General features: G+C 36.3%; 2 protein-coding genes across 2 annotated transcripts in view; one reads left to right on the top strand and one right to left on the bottom strand.

The window, feature by feature from the left end:
* The window catches only part of LOC149566002 (Sugar isomerase (SIS) family protein), a 93,556-nt gene that overhangs the window by 62,069 nt on the left and 15,365 nt on the right, over positions 1-16,122 (top strand). The gene's annotated exons all lie outside the window — the stretch shown is intronic.
* LOC149566003 (uncharacterized) lies at positions 13,252-13,720 on the bottom strand. Its single transcript, XM_089823359.1, has 2 exons — positions 13,632-13,720; positions 13,252-13,492 (listed from the first exon to the last, which is right to left on the bottom strand). The coding sequence occupies exons 1-2, from the start codon at positions 13,718-13,720 to the stop codon at positions 13,252-13,254; spliced, it is 330 nt and encodes a 109-aa protein (XP_089679485.1).

The raw sequence follows: 16,122 nt of genomic DNA, 5'->3' as shown, positions 1-16,122 counted from the left end.
TGATTAACGAGGAAGCTAGTGTTCATACCTTATGGTACTTACTGATTGTAAGTAACTAAGCAAGGTTAGCCTAGGCCTAAATTGCAAGTGTTTGGATTTCTATTAGAGGTGTTCAATTTCGATTTTGCCTTCAACGACAATTCATTCTTGCTCATGGAGCTCCAATATTGTTATTGGGATAGTTGGCCCCTAAAATTCTATGGTTGTTAGTAAGGTCTCTCCTCACCTGTCCTAACTAATATTCTTTGTGAGAATGCCTAGTTGGCTTCTCTACATCAACACTGCTCTACTAACTGGAAGGTCCTTCATTCACCATGGGGGTAACAACAGTATTAGGCATATTTGAATGAGCATTGACAAAATGAAAATTATTTTGCATTCATAGAAGATTACACCCTCCTATGCCTTGGTTATATGACAAAGCAAGGATTGGTTAGAGGCTTAGCCCACCATTGTCTTGCATTCTTAAAGTTAGATAGAATTTCTAAACCCTTCTCCTTGCAGTTATTTGGTTGGAACTGATTGAAGAGTTTGAAGTTGGTATTCATTGAATGAATAGTGCAAGTTCCTTTGTGATAACTAGGATATCACATCATTAAAATTGAGTAAAAGTCTACGACTAATAAGGAACCTTGAGGTTGTCTCATTTGATCACACAACCTCTACATTGTTTAGCATATGAACAGCCTTATTGGACAAACAATTGGAAATTCGGTATTTCATCTTGAGATACTAAGTATTTGATTGTGCATGTTATAGTAGAACAAAGCTCACATCAATAAGTAGCTCCATCAAAGATAGTCTCCTAGATCTCACACAAATGTGAATGTGAACTTGAATAAATGAATTCTTATACCACAATCTATAGAGTATAATGTTCATCTCTCCAATTTTGTTAAGCTTTTCAAGATACACTTGTGATTCCACCTCATGGGGATTAATCTTAGTTGAATCATTCTTCACACTTGCATATCTTGCAAATGCTACTATATGGATCAATTACTTCCATACTTGTAAATTGGGTTAATGCACTTTGGACATCACTTGCAATTCTTGATACATCTTTCTTCAACTCAAGCTCTTAGCATCCAATAGATGAAGTCTTTCCCACCTTCACTTCATTTGTCTTTTGTTGGCACACAATATTAGATACCAACTAGGAATCTTCACCTTCAACGTGCTTATAGGGTTCCTCTTGATCTTGCTTTATAATGTCTTGTAGCTTCAATTGTTGTTCCTGATTTACCTTCACACTTCTTTCTTGATCTCCTCTTGTGAGTATGGCTTTTATGTACCCTTCACCATACGGGTTCCATCATCCTAGGGTCTTCTTTCAAGAATGATTCGTTTGGCTTTTACTCCTTGATCTCCTCCTTAGCAACTTCAAAATCTTCCTCTTCTTTTCTCTTTTGTTTACTGTAATCATAAAGTCTTCTTTTCTGTAGATTTCTCCATTCAAGCCATCTCAAATAATCATCAAATGGAAGTACAACTTTGATTTCATCAAACATTTGTTGATATTGGTGGCTTCAAAGGGGTACTTCCATGGGTCCTTTCATATTTTTAACAATAGCTTTCTATGCCTTCTTCCTTGGGTTAGAATTTAGCTTGCCATTATATATTCTCTTCTAAATTCCTGGATCTCTTTGACTCAATCTTCATACAAAATTAAACACGTCAGCTGGCAGGACATTTGGCATTGACACCAATGTAGTATCCTAGGGTTTAATTGGCTCAATTTTCACTTGTTCTACATGATTCCTAGAGTTTGTTCTCAAGAGAGATGGGTTCTTGTGAGCCACTATACATGAAACATGGGTCAATGAATTTGACTCAAAGATTACAGTAGCGAATCCTGATATCAATATTATTGTTTGATTTTCTGTGGAAAATATCTCCTACTTAGTGGATGGGCTAAAGGAGCTCTATACCAAATGGTTCATAAGACACAACACTTACTAAAGGTTTTGCAAATGAGGTAGCACGCTAAGTGACTTTAACCTTTGAGGAAGCTCTATTTCATGTTGGGTGGATATTTTGCAACCAATAGTTTTGGGTTAAAATCCAGTCGCAAATAGGATGACCAACCACAACGTGTGAGATAGAGTCTCTCCTACCTTAAAGGGAAGGCTCCCCCTTCTCACTGTTCCTTGGATCAACACAAGGTAAGCAAGAAGTTGAAAGATTTTATAAAATGGGTGCTACCAATATCCTTTCTTATCTTTCAAGAAAGAATCTAGTTACTCGTAGAGCGAGTAATGGGTAGGGTGAATCTCTAACTACACTTCTATCAAGAGTTGGAAACAATGATATCGATAAACTTTCACTAACTCAAAGGCTAGCTGAAAATATACCAGTTTGGCTCTAAGTCCGGTCGTACTTCTTTATTGAAAAACTTTACAATTAGGGCACAAAGACTCCTAAAAGTAAAAATAACTTAACTATTTTGCAAATTAAAAAAGAAGTATAAGCTACCGACAAAGCGTCTAGCTATACACTTTCACAATTGCTCCTGGTCAAAGCTCTCGCTCCAATTGCTTCTTAACTCTTTTATATTCAATTCATAAGATACAATTACCCAAAACACAAGATAACATGAATCAAAGATAACTTAGATGAATTAGAGACAAAGCTTATAACTCACACAAGTAACAATCTCACTTAATCAAAGTCAAGTCTCAAATGCTCCTTTGTATTCACTTTCTCTTGAAATAGTGCTACACGAACAAAGTTCTGTTAGCACAATTTCTCCAGAACTCTCTTGCATAAAGATAATGATGATTTTACAATAAGGGGGCACTCCTTTATATAGGCACAAGAGTTGAGAAAAAGGTCGAGAAAAAAGTGGGAGCAACTCAACTAATTTTGACCTAGTCTAACTACAAGAGGAAATATAGGGTTACATGCAAATGCACATGGAACTAGCATTACATCCTTTTACATACATGTAACTCGCATTACATGTAATTACACTTTTTCATGTAATGCATCCTTTTAAAACTACTAACATGAAATAAAAACAAAAACAACAATCTCAAAGGTTGTTTCTCAGTGCCTTGAATTTGACAATGATGTCACGCACTGTGGGAAGATCAACAATTTCCATAGTCTTTGATATGGCTTCTACTCTCACTGCATTTGCATACGCTGATTGCACAACTTTGGAATTTTCTGCCATAGTATCTAACAAGTGTTTTGTCAAGGATTTATACAAGACAAAACTTGTTCATAGTGTGCATACCAAAGTCTTCAGAATCTACATTAGCATTGATCTTGATTGTATATTCCAAGCTTACCCTTTCAACCACAATGAGATTATCGAAATCATCACTAACATGGCATCCCATCTGTTCCAAATAACAAGTAACACTTGTTTCAACTACTTGACAATCTCCAAAGGCCGCTTGCAAATTTGTGATCAACTTCCTCAATGTTTCCTCTTTGTAACCAATGAGCCCTTGAAATCTTAAGAACATTTCACATGACAGAAGAATGTCACATGAGACCAAGGCATCCAGATCAAATCTTACCATTTCATCCCAATCATCAAGGATTTCCTTCAAATTATCCGCTTCTTGAGTCAAAGAAGAAATTAAGTTTAGCTCCATTTTCATCTCTTTGACGTGCCTAAGAACTGCAAATGTCTCCGTGATGGCTCGAACTCCTTCAGAAATGATTTTTTGTATCCAAGACTTGGCAGCTGCAATCAACTTTCTCTCCTTAGAAGTTTGAGAAATAACAATAACGCTTTGAGAAGATTGTTGCCAAATGACCTCGTTTAGGTGAGAGGCCTCTTGTTTCAGTTGATTTTTCTTCTCCCATAACTCATGATTGCTCTTTGATACATTAGCCAATGCATCTTGAGCATCTTGCACACAACTCAAAGATGATTCCTTCCCGATTTCAACTTTAGTAAACTTGTAATCAGAACGAGTAGGTTCTTCAACAGGTTTATCCACCAAGGGCTCAACAACTTCAACAAATTTGGTTTTATCTGAATCAACCAAAATCCTTGAAACAATCTTATCTTTCAAAGATTTGGATTTGGTCTTCTTAATAGGGAGATTGTCCTGAGGAACAACCACATCTCTTCGTTGTTATTTTGCTCAACCATGCAGGCAGGTTGAAACCTCATCTGTAGAATCAGATACAGTGGAGACTATTGACATTGATCCAGATTGTATTTCTATTATAATAGAACAAGTTTAAGTTTGCACAGCTGAAGGTATAGGAACATGCTGAGAAGATTTTGTCATAAAAAGCTCAAAACTTGTCAAAGACATATCCAGTTGGAAAATTTGACCATTGGTAAGAGTTGGAAAATCTTCGAACACATTTGCTAAATGTTCATATTATTCATTTGTAGGAATGCGAGGAGCAACAGAAGAAATAGGAACAGCTATTGTATTGACTTCTTAGACTAGAATTAAAGGAGTGAAAACAGTGGAGAATGAATCCACATCGTCATCTACTTCATGCATAAAAGACTCATGTATAAATGGTGCACAAACTTGTGCAAGCTTTGGGGGAGATATGATCATGATTTCCCCTTCTTTGTCTGAATCTTCTTTATCAGATTCTATCTCTAGTTCTTCTTTTGATTCTTGAATTGGTTCAGAGATTTGAGATGATTTGGCTCCTTTTCCACCCATCAATTTGAATTTGAGGGAACCCTTAGCATCAAAAGATGAGGTACCATCTTTCCTTGTGATTTCTAGCCATGACTTCTTGCCAGGAGGACCAAAACTTCCACAATCCAAGCCCATCTTAGGATTTACTCTTTTAAGGCCTCTATTTTTCAACCATTTATTGGTGTTTACTAAAATGGATTGAAATCTATCCGTGATAGATGTATCTTCCTTTTGTTGCCACTGAATAGGAAAAGGACACTTCTTATCAAAGCTGACTTGATGAAACTCCGGATCAAGGATGTTACCATCATTTTCAACTCGAAAATCTGAAGGGATCTCTAACATGTTAAGATCAATTATCTGTTGTAGTGTTAATTTGTAGTAGTCCATCTTCATGATGTCAGGCTCTGTTCTCATATCAATCCAGATGTCCTCGATGCGATGAACATGAGTGTAAGCTCTTTTCATTTGAGAATTCATCTCTTGCTAATCAAAGTCAAATCTGGCTTTGAACTTCTTTAAGGTGATCAACTGCAACTTTGCTTCCACGTTCTTTGCTTTAGGTACATAATGGATCGAATAGTTGCCAATAGCCAAAGGTTTAGCTGAGGTAATGCCAAAACCAGACCTATGCACAACGTGCTGATCACCCTGCACATCCATGAGCTGTCTAGCTAGTTCCATCAAGATGATTCGATTTGTAGCATACCTAGATAAGGTATACGACTCACCTTTGAAATACCCAACTCTTAAGTATGTGAAAGGTGGCAATTGAATTAAAATACAGCCGTATTGATTAACCTTTTCCCATACTGCATCAGATACTCTTTTGATAGATAACTGTTTATTGAACAAGCACCGGAAATGCCCAAAGAAAGCATCTTGGACTCTTCTGTAATGAAATTTACTATTTGCCAAAGTGATTTGGTCATAGTTATCCCAGATGGGAACCTAAAGACGATCTTTCTTGGTTGAGAGACTAGAAAAAGATCTCATGGTAGTAGCAATGTAAACAAGGTAAGAATTCATCTAGAAGGGCGTTGAAGTTCCCACGTTGCCTATCTGCTGGCAAAGTGCAGTGCTGATGAGCTCTCCCCAAAAGATGTATTCTTTGTTTTCTATTATTTGAAAGATGAAATTATGTATCCATGGCTCAAAATCAGTAGAATCTTTGAGACCGCAAATTCTGCTGAGAAGGATGATGAGATCCTTATATTCTTGTTTGAAGTTAGACCAATGAACGTTCTTTGGCCATCTGGAGAAATTGTTCCTTTTATTGTCTAACCAATAAAGGTTGACAAATTTCTTATAATCACCCTTTTGCCCATTCCAGCTTGCCAAAGACGGTTCTTTGGTTAAATCCCCCCTTTTGCTTTATGTGGAACCTCTAAGATTTGTTCAATGACCCCAGGATCAAGGCTAACGATAACCTTGCTGTCAGCATCCTTGATAGTTTTCGCCTTTGGAGTAAAACACCGTGCACATTCGAGAACAAAATCAAGTTCTATGGCCGCCATAGGAAATGTTGACACCAAGTGAATGTTACTTCTTTTGATATGCTTCATTTTGTGGCCAATAGGAGTTTCAACTCTTTGCAAAAAATCAGCCACATCCACATGATCAATCTTCGTGTCCATTACGTTATCAAGAATAGATGATTGATGAGGGAGCTGCATGAGCCAACTCTTTATCATATTGATATTTCATTTTGCTTTTGGATTTTGATGGTGAGGACATTTCTTGTGCTTGTACCGCAACACAAAAATCTCAAAAACATAAATACCGTTACGAGATTCAAGAATTGGCGGATCTCCAAAAACAACGCCAAAAACACAAACGTTTCTCCAAACAATGGCTGACATTGCAAGTTGAAAGACATTTGCCCAAAAAAAAACTGCTAGAAAATGAGCTCGATACCAGTAAATCGCGATTTGCAGAGGATTTTGGGCACAAGAAATTGTAAACCTGAGTTCAAAATTTCTCCAGCCAGAAAACCCTAGGCAGGTTTTTTGGAGAAATTAGCTGAAATAATTTTGGAAAAATTTAAACAAATAATTTCAAGAAGAAATTATAATTTTTTCTGAAAAAATTTAAGTATTTAGCTTTGATACCATGTTACAAGATTCAAGAATTGGCAAATTAACAGATTTCCAGATGATTGATTGATTAACAGAGGAACAAATGTGTTCCTTATAAAGAATTACAAGGACGTTTTTAAAAGAAACAATGAAACAACGTAGACTAAAGACCAAATTAGAAACAAAACTAAAGACAAGATAGGAAACATTCCTATCTAGACTGAAAGTCAAACTACAGACAAGTAGTTGACCATTATAGAAAGTATTTAACTAAGGAGATAATATCTTAATAAATACATCATCGGATGGAATCGCCATACAAGTTGATTTGTGATCAGCAACAAAGATTTGGAAACAAATTGGAGACTTTGTAGATCCGATGAAATGATCTCAAAAAGAAATCATATGCATATGCAGTAAATGAACGAAATGCGAAATGAAGTGTTATAAAGGTGAAAAATGGAAGATGGAATGAAATGAGAATGTGTGAAGGTGGAACGCATGGGAATGCGTTCAAATGAAGATTGTTGATATCAAACATAACTTAGGGTTTTCAAGGCATTATTGCATGAAAAATGAGTATATGTAAGTGCAACATGTAACAGGAGATGATAGGTGAGATGAGATGCGAATGCGGATGATGGATGCCCTTTACATGCAAGTTTGAATGGAGGATGAGATGGAAAGCCTTGAAAAATGCGGAAACATGTAATTGCTCATGGAGGCGCAAATGCATATAGAGAGATGGAAATGGAAAATGTAAGAAGGAAAACAAGCTTTATAGTCACCTTTGGTGAAAAGATGAAGTCAAAGTACATGAAAGATGAAAATGACATCTTTTTGACTTTTCAAAAAGTGACTTTTAATCAAAACCGGACCTTTTGGATGCAATTACACGTAAGGCATTTCGTATAATCATGTCGTGCGAATGAGCGTGAAAAGTGCGATGAGTGAAAATGGATGCGGAAAATGAGATTATATGCATGTATGGATGGTGAATGAGATGGAAAACATGTAATCGCACTTGTCGAATGAGATGTGAGATGTTGTGGCATGGAAACGGAATGTGGAATGTGATGATGCTTTTGCATGAAGTGAAACAACAAGTTCTTGGGAAAGAACTTGTGACTTCTCCAAAGAGGAGAAAAATGACAAACAAGCACAAAACACAAAAAGAAAAAGAAAAATGTACCTTTGGAAAGGGACTCAAACATGCCGAGATGCAAAGCTCACTTCAACACACATTCGAAATTGGAACTTGGGAAAGATCCAAAAACATAAAAAATAAACAAATTCTTATTTTTAAAGGAAGAATGCACTTTCCATGGCATAGATTTCAACAAGTGGCAATCATCAAGCAATTATGTGCATAAAATCAGCAAGATAAAGACAAATTAAATAGCAAGAAAGGAGAAGTCCACTTACATGAAGATTAAGTGCCAAAAATTAAGGAAAGAGATGCTCCAATGTTGAAAAATTCTTCAAAAATGCTAAGACTTTTTCCAACTTTGCGAATTCAAATGTGAGAGGGTAGAAAACAAGGAGTTCTTGTTAAGATGCCAAACGTGCCCTATTCATGCTCCATAATCCAACGTTTTTGGATATGCATGCTCATGGGACGTTTTTGGTGAAAAACGTGTTTCACCAAGGAGCATGAGCAAATCGATTTGGTGTTTAAACATCAAATCATGCACCAATATGCAATGTAATCACCAAATAAGACCAAATTGATTCATATTGGAGCAAAAATTTTGATAAAAAATGGATGTATTTAGAGTTTTCTTCAAAAACGTGCCCTAGAATAGAGCTCCCAAAAACAATTTTCAGCATAGTAAATCCATTCTTGATGTAATAAAACTCATTGCCAAGCAAAAACACTTTCAATGGAGAAGATTTCATGCAAATCCACCTAGAAAATCTCCCTTAGTGATCAAAATTGGGTTCTTGGAAGGCAAATACATGCATTTCTTCAAAATCAGACTTTCTGAAGGGCAATACACATTTTAAAACATGCATCTAGTTTAAATCAGACCTTTTTGGGTGCATAGCATGTTTTAAAAATTCTTCAACAAGGCAAATCGCACCTTTTAGAGGGCAATGCACATTTTAAGTTACATCTCACATTTTGGCTGCAAAGACATAAAAACTTACCTTTTGATGCAATGACATCAAAAAGGTTCACTTTTGATAGCCTTTTGATGTAATGACATCAAAAGGTCCACTTATGATTCCAAGTTGAACTTTATATGTAGCGACATGTAAAATGTCCACTTTTGATGGATTTTACATGTAATTGCATATAAAAAGTCCACTTTTAATAACTTAAAGTCATTTAATCAACTTAATTTCATAAAAATGTTACTAAATGGGCCATAAACAATATTTATATATCATATTTAAAAATACAACACATAAATATCATTTAAAAAGTAACATTTAAATGAGCATTTGATTTAAAAATAAAAAATAAATTGAAACTATATAGTTATATAGTCACTTTAAGTGAAAAATTAAAGTTAGAGTAACTTAAAAACATAAAAAAAAGTGAAAGTCAAATTAAAAATATAACATGATATTTTTAATTTGTGCTGTTGCATCAAAAAGGTCCACTTCTGAGGCACTAAAACGACCATAACTTTTGACTGACAACTCCGATTGAGTTCTAGGTTAGACTAAATTAAAGGGAAAATCCAAAGCCATGACATGGGCAAAACCAAAGGACTAAAAACCAACAAACACAAATTCAAAAGCAAAGAAAAGGATGATGAAGGCTTCAAAAATCAAGCAAAGGCTTGACAGAAAGCAAAACGAAAAAGACTTGACGAAAGCGTTCAATAAGACGATTTGATATACGAATTGAAATTGATCGATCGATCAATATTGAACAATTGAATACCAAATTCAAACTTAGAGATACACAAAACTAACTTGAAAAAGTTTCGTGCTATTACCAACATTTTGTGGTGACAAAATGCAGGACAACAAAGCACACTTGGGTTGGAGTAGTATTGGGATGGATGACCTTCTGGGAAGGTCCAATGGTTCACCTCTATGAAAATCACCTAGATGTAATGAGCACTGAGTGTACCATTCATTCTCATGAAAGATTTATTCTTGTAACCATCACTCATGAAACACGGGTCAATCAGTTTAGCTCAAAAACTCCATAGCTGAATCATAATTTGACTTTCTGTAGAAAATATCTTATACTTATCAATTCCTAGCTAAATTATATGGGGATGTGTTTCTTGTTCCTAGGGGACTCGTCCCCATCCCCAAAACATTTTGGGACAGTTGAAAGAAAAGGAAATGTCTCCTGGCTGTCCTCGATTTCATTATGCAAGAAACAACAGGAAACACGCCTCGACATTCAGGGATAGCTAGTTGTTCCCAGAATGCCTGAAATGTCCCCTATCCATCCTTGAAAAGAAAATAAAAAAGTGTTGCACATTCCAATGATTTTTGACATTAAAACAGGAAAAAAACACGATGGGATGTTGATCCTAAAGATGTTACGAAGATTGATGAGCTAAAATGAGGCTTAATTTTAAAGGCTTTGTATGTAGCCTGTTATATTTTGATGTTTGAGACTTCTGGGTACACATCTGACACATTTTTCTATAGATATTTATATTGATAGACCATGGCTTTGATGTTTGAGAGCATTGCTATAGTTCTTTTATACTGATTTATACTGCTGCTATTATCATTTATGTTGCAATATTGTTATCAGGATTCAAAACTGTAGTTATGAGTCAAACTTATTGACCCATGTTTCATGAGTAGTGGTTAAACTGAGCCCATCTCTTGTGAGAATGAATGGAACATAAATGTTGACATGCTGTGGAAAATATCTCCTACTTATCATTCATGCTGTTATGCAACTGTTGTAACTCGTTAATGTGTGATTTATTTGAATATTCTCTTCTTGTTATTAATTATTAACAGCTTCCTCCCCCTCTCTCTCTCTCTATAATATCTTATTATATTTTGAAAAATTCATATATATATATATATATCAAAGAAACGTGAATCGGAATCGGATCGGAATCGGCAAGGCCGAATCGAATCGTGAATCGGCAATGAATCGGCGATGAATTGGCAAATTTGAAAAAACCCTTTAAATTTAAAGATTTTAACAATTTAAAACTTATTTCATGCCCCCTTTATTGAATATAACTTAAGCACACTATAACATCATCAAATAGAAGTTAAAACTTAACATATATAAACATGGAACATAAAATCCATCACATACGTAACTATGTTATCTAAAATGTAAATTGTAGGCTAGCTGAAGTAAATAGAAATCAAATGATCATAATGATTTAAATCATAGAATGTATGTAAGATGATCCATAAGACATCAAATCATAAATGTATGTAAGAATCTAAGATGCAGATCCATGAAAGTTTGAAACATATGTCTATCAATGATTTAGTATCAATATCTGTAAACAAAATATAAAAACAAGGCTCCAGCTCAAGCCTCAGGCTCATAGTCATCATCATCCTCAACATCATCCTCAAGCTCGGCTACAGCCTCAGCCTCTGAGTATCCAGTCTGCCTAGTAGCAAGGCGTCTAATGTAGGTCCTAGAGGACTGTCGAGCCATATCTCCCGCATGTAAGATGGGCTCACGAACGTCGCTAGGGCCTGTGTCTGTGCGTGCACGTGTGCGTCTACCAATGCCTGAAGAATGTGCTCTAGCTGCCTCAGCCTCTATATCCACCTGGTCAATCCACGCACGGTCTTCCTCAGTGAAGACTGGATCTACAACCTCTGTGAGCCACTCTGATTTTGGATCAATCTCCTCCAGAATGATCGGAGAGGAGTCAGTGCCCAAAATCTGTCTGATCCTAAGACGGAGGTTGTAATGAACGAAGACAAGATCATTCAACCTCTGCACTGTCAACCTGTTTCTCCTCTTCGAGTGGATGTGCTCGAACATGGACCAATTGCGCTCACATCCAGAAGCGCTGCTTGGCTGACTTAGAATACGAATGGCAATTTTTTGAAGTTTTGGGGTTGTGGCCCCAAACATTTGCCACCATCTATCTGAAATAAGGGAAAATGAAAATAATTAGTCTCATTTACAAATTACAAATTACAAGTTAACTCTAAAATTACATAATCAACTTTAAGTTTAGAATCTAGATTCATGAACATTGAATATATTATTTAATTTTTACTTGGCTGTATTGTTTCTCGAGCATCTATGGCTACCCTGCTAGAGAAAAGTGGCCCTTCTTTATTATTGAACTTATCAAGCTCAATAATTGCAGCACTGCTATCCTCATTAGTACTCAACCTCTGGATCACTGTATATAATCCGGTGAGAACCTCCTCATCCGCCTTGAAGTCAGGACGGAAACGAAATGCCGAATTCAAAAAGTAAGCTGCTGCATGGATGGGTCTGTGGAGCTGATTCTGCCATCTCCTATCAATGATGTCCCAAATAGGGGCATACTTCTCCTGCACTCCTGCATACTGAGCTCTAATGGCCTCCTTGGCCCTAACCATGCCCTCATATATGTAGCCCATAGAGGGCTTCTCCCCATCAGCAGTTCGTAGGAGAGACACAAGGGGCTCAGTGGCCTACATATAAAGTAAAACAAAAATTTGAGTCAAAACTTAAACATAGAATAATTCAATAATATAACTTAAGGTAAAACTAAATCATTAAACAATTAGCATAGTAAACTGTAAAATATTAAATGTTAAATTGCAAAAAAATTACCTTAAGGATTTCTCTAGCAGGTTTCCAAAAACCATCATCATCAAATATGCAATCCACCACATCTATCCCTGCAGTGGTCGTAGCATAGGAAGATGAAATCCACTCCCGCCCAACAAACATGCTCCTCAAATCATCCCTTGATGTCAATAAGGACTGCAAGGTGATGAAATTCGAGGCAAACTTCGTGATCCCTGGACGAGCTAACTCTTTGTCACCTGTGTACTTCCTCATTGTGCTAAGGAAAAATGAATGATTATAAATAAACTTGCATATGTTTTTTGCCCTTTCCACACATGACTTGACCCACTCAAGTTTGCCAATTTCCTCCAACATGAGGTCAAGGCAGTGTGCTGCACAAGGGGACCAAAATATGGTGGGGTGCCTCTCCATCAAAAGTTTGCCTACAACAATTTTAAGATAATTAGAAATTCAAATTTCAAACATGTTAGAACTTAGGAAACTTAGAAATTCTAAGTTAGAATTAGAAAAAGTTCAAAATTCAAATAAATTTATTTTCAAAACTTAAAAAGTTAAAAGTTTACCTGCAGCAACATAACTTGCTGCATTATCCGTCACCACTTGCACCACATATTGTTCCCCCACCTCTGCTATAACTTCCTCAATAACCTCACATAAGTATGTGGCATTTTTTACATGAGCAGAAGCATCAATGGATTTGAGGAACATGGTATATCCTACAAGTAACAAAACAACGAATTATAATTACTATTAGCAATCAACAAATCAAAATTTGAAATAGTCAATCACGATTCAAAATTATGTATGTAGGAAAGTAAAATGATCAATCACCTTCACAGGATAGAAGAAAATTGAGGAGTGTTCTTCCCCTCCTATCTGTCCAACCAGCAGTCATGATGGTGCAACCCTTTTCGATCCACTCCTTTCGGTTGTCCTCAAGCTCATGCCTCATATCCTCAACCATTTCCTCCAGGAGGTATCCACTCAACTCAGCCTCAGTTGGGGCTTTAAACCCCGGACCACAAATGGTAACTGCATCTATCATGTTCTGCCAATAAGGAGTCCTGTCACAAATAGATAATGATATTGATTAGAAATTTAGATGTCAAAAACTAAAATCATAAAACAAGTAGATATAATTAAAGTTTTACTTTTACTTTTAACTTTAACTTTGAAGATAACAAAGAAAAAAGAATCAATTACCTGGCTGCAATAAATGGAATGTTGCAAAAGTACCAGAATTTGCAAATCTCTTTTTTGGCAACATCATGAATCTCCTTGTTCAAACCCATGCCCTCAAGCGTGGGTTGGGAGCCAGGAGTAGTGCGGGGCACAAAGTAACTATCCATTCTGTTTTTCCGCACTCTAGGCCGCAATAGGTTGGTGTTGGACTCTGTCTCAGTATGAGACCGACTACCACTAACACTCACATGAGCACATCACTAGGATGAAAAGGAGGCCTAGAAGAACCCTCTCCAACACAACTTACGGATGCGGAAGCTGATGCAGATGCACTTGCAGATGTAGATGCGGTTGCGGATGTGGGAGCACGGGAGCCAATACCTCTTAACCCTTCAAGTTGCATTTTCTTAGTCAACTTGTCTTGTTCAATTTTTTCTAATGCCACTAAACAAGTACGTTTTGCCTCAGCGGTTTGATGAGTGCAAACTGTGACATCATGGCCAGGTATGCCAGCAATGTGGTATTTCAATCTATAGATACCTCCCGAATTTATTTTTTCTTTGCAAAATATACATTTTGTTTGATATTTGGTTCTCCCAGGAAACTCTTCATTATATTTCCAGCATTCATCTTTTTTACCCATTGTGGAAATTGGAAAATGAAAGCAAAGGGCTGCTGCAATAAAAAAATTCATGTAAAAAATCAAAGTTTGCAACTAATAAACAAAAACTACAAAACAACAAACCCTAGTTTGCAATTTAGTAAAAATAAAAAACATTCAAGATTTGCAAATGAACACTAAAAAAATTTAACAAAAAATGCATACTACACTAACATGCAAAAAAAAAACCAACACTTACCTCTTGCAAATGAGTTGAGGAGTGTTGATATTGACTCCTTAATGCTCCCAATGCAATTTATGGCCTCCCCAGATGGACTTCTGATCTCTTTGGTGCTCTTCCTTTTTGCCGGTTGGAAACCTATGGATTCTCTTTTCTCTTCTTCTCTCTCTCTCTTCCTCTCTTCTACTCATACTAAGCAAATAGAAGGCTCTTTAGGGTTATAACAAAGAGGAAAGTCAACTTAGAAAGCAAATAAAACATGTGTTTTTTTTTAAAAATTGAACTTTCTATCCTTGCTGCCGCAGCCGATTTCTGGAGATTCACGATGGCGATTTTGCCGATTTTGGCGATTCACAGGAAAAAATCGCCACCAACGATTTCCGATTCCAAAAAAATCGGGAGCCATGAATCTTATCGCGATTTCGGCAATTTCATGGTGATTTTTGGAACTTTGATATATATATATATATATATATATGTATGTGTATTTAAAAACTTGTGTACTGCCGCCCACCGTCCCTGTCTATGATAGACTGTGGAACATAGGCTCCAAGGGTTTATTAACTCACAATAAATAGATGAAGAACCAAAGAAAAATATACATCCCTCATCAATGTCCAAAAATTTGTAACATATATTTGCAGAGATTACAACACAAAAACTGCACAGAATCCCAATAAATCAATTTAACTGATATCATTATAGATCTGAAATAGCTATGAAGTCTACAAAGTTAGTGATAAATATAACCTCCTAGTTAGGAAATTTGCCCAGAGTTGTCTGATTTGTATCGCTTAGGGTCTGTTGGTTAGTCTGCAAACAGTGGATATGCTATTATGCCTGGTATTGACCTTTTGTTTCCCTACTGAACTGGTACACAGATTAGTTTATGGTGGTTGTTGGTTTGTCTGGCAAACTCTCTTATTTGTGATTTGGAGCAGATATGCACCTATCTAGACTAGATTCTGCAGATAGTTTATCTAGCTAGTTGCTTGATGGTTTGATGGTTTGAGATCTCCCTTGCTACCCTCTGTATATGGAAAATGCTCTCCCTCATTGATGTTTAGTAGAAAATTTGCTCTAAATCTGGCCCTGTACAGTCTGCAAACTTGTCTTGAATGATGGTGCCACTTAAATTTGGGGATGGTCTTTGCTTTTCCTGTGAAGCATCCAAGGAATGTTGATAATCAGTGCTCTGTAGAAAACAATAGGAAATTCACAGTTATAAAACACTGTAGGAAGCTTAATCCAAGCTATGAGTTTTGTCCTACCTCAGGGCACTTAGATAGTGGTTTTTGTCAGTGTTGAGAGCAGAGTGAATTGGCTGCCTCTGCAGTAGTTTCCATACGTCCATATTCAAAAGTTGTATACCTATGTCAGTTAAGCTTCAGAAATTTAAGAGTTTGGTCACCAGTGTTTTTCTTTTTTAAATCTGGTAAATATTTGGTTGATCTTAGGCTTATGTGGGGAAAATATATTTCTCTGTCTCAATAATTGTGTACAGGCTTAGTTACAATCTCTGACACTGGAAGTATTTTGTGGCTTATGCCTTTTTTCTTCTCTAGATTATAAATCTGCAGTGATCATAAATATAGTATATCACATAAAGGCTGTATGGACTTCATTACAGTAATGTACTGTGTAGGGATATTTCTTTTTTATTTGAGTTA

The sequence above is a fragment of the Cupressus sempervirens genome, chromosome 3, assembly GCF_028749045.1.
Source record: "Cupressus sempervirens isolate cs-2001-9-10 chromosome 3, ASM2874904v1, whole genome shotgun sequence".
Lineage (NCBI taxonomy): Eukaryota > Viridiplantae > Streptophyta > Pinopsida > Cupressales > Cupressaceae > Cupressus > Cupressus sempervirens.
Note: the sequence above shows the minus strand (reverse complement) of the source record. Positions and strands in the feature narration are given on the sequence as shown.

What these genes read in the sequence shown, in the direction of transcription:
- LOC149566003 (XM_089823359.1), bottom strand. Translation starts at nt 13,720, where the DNA reads ATGGGTTTGAACAAGGAGATTCATGATGTTGCCAAAAAAGAGATTTGC. An exon ending in ATTCCATTTATTGCAGCCAG is followed by an intron (nt 13,493 to 13,631) that starts GTAATTGATTCT and finishes TATTTGTGACAG; the next exon opens with GACTCCTTATTGGCAGAACA.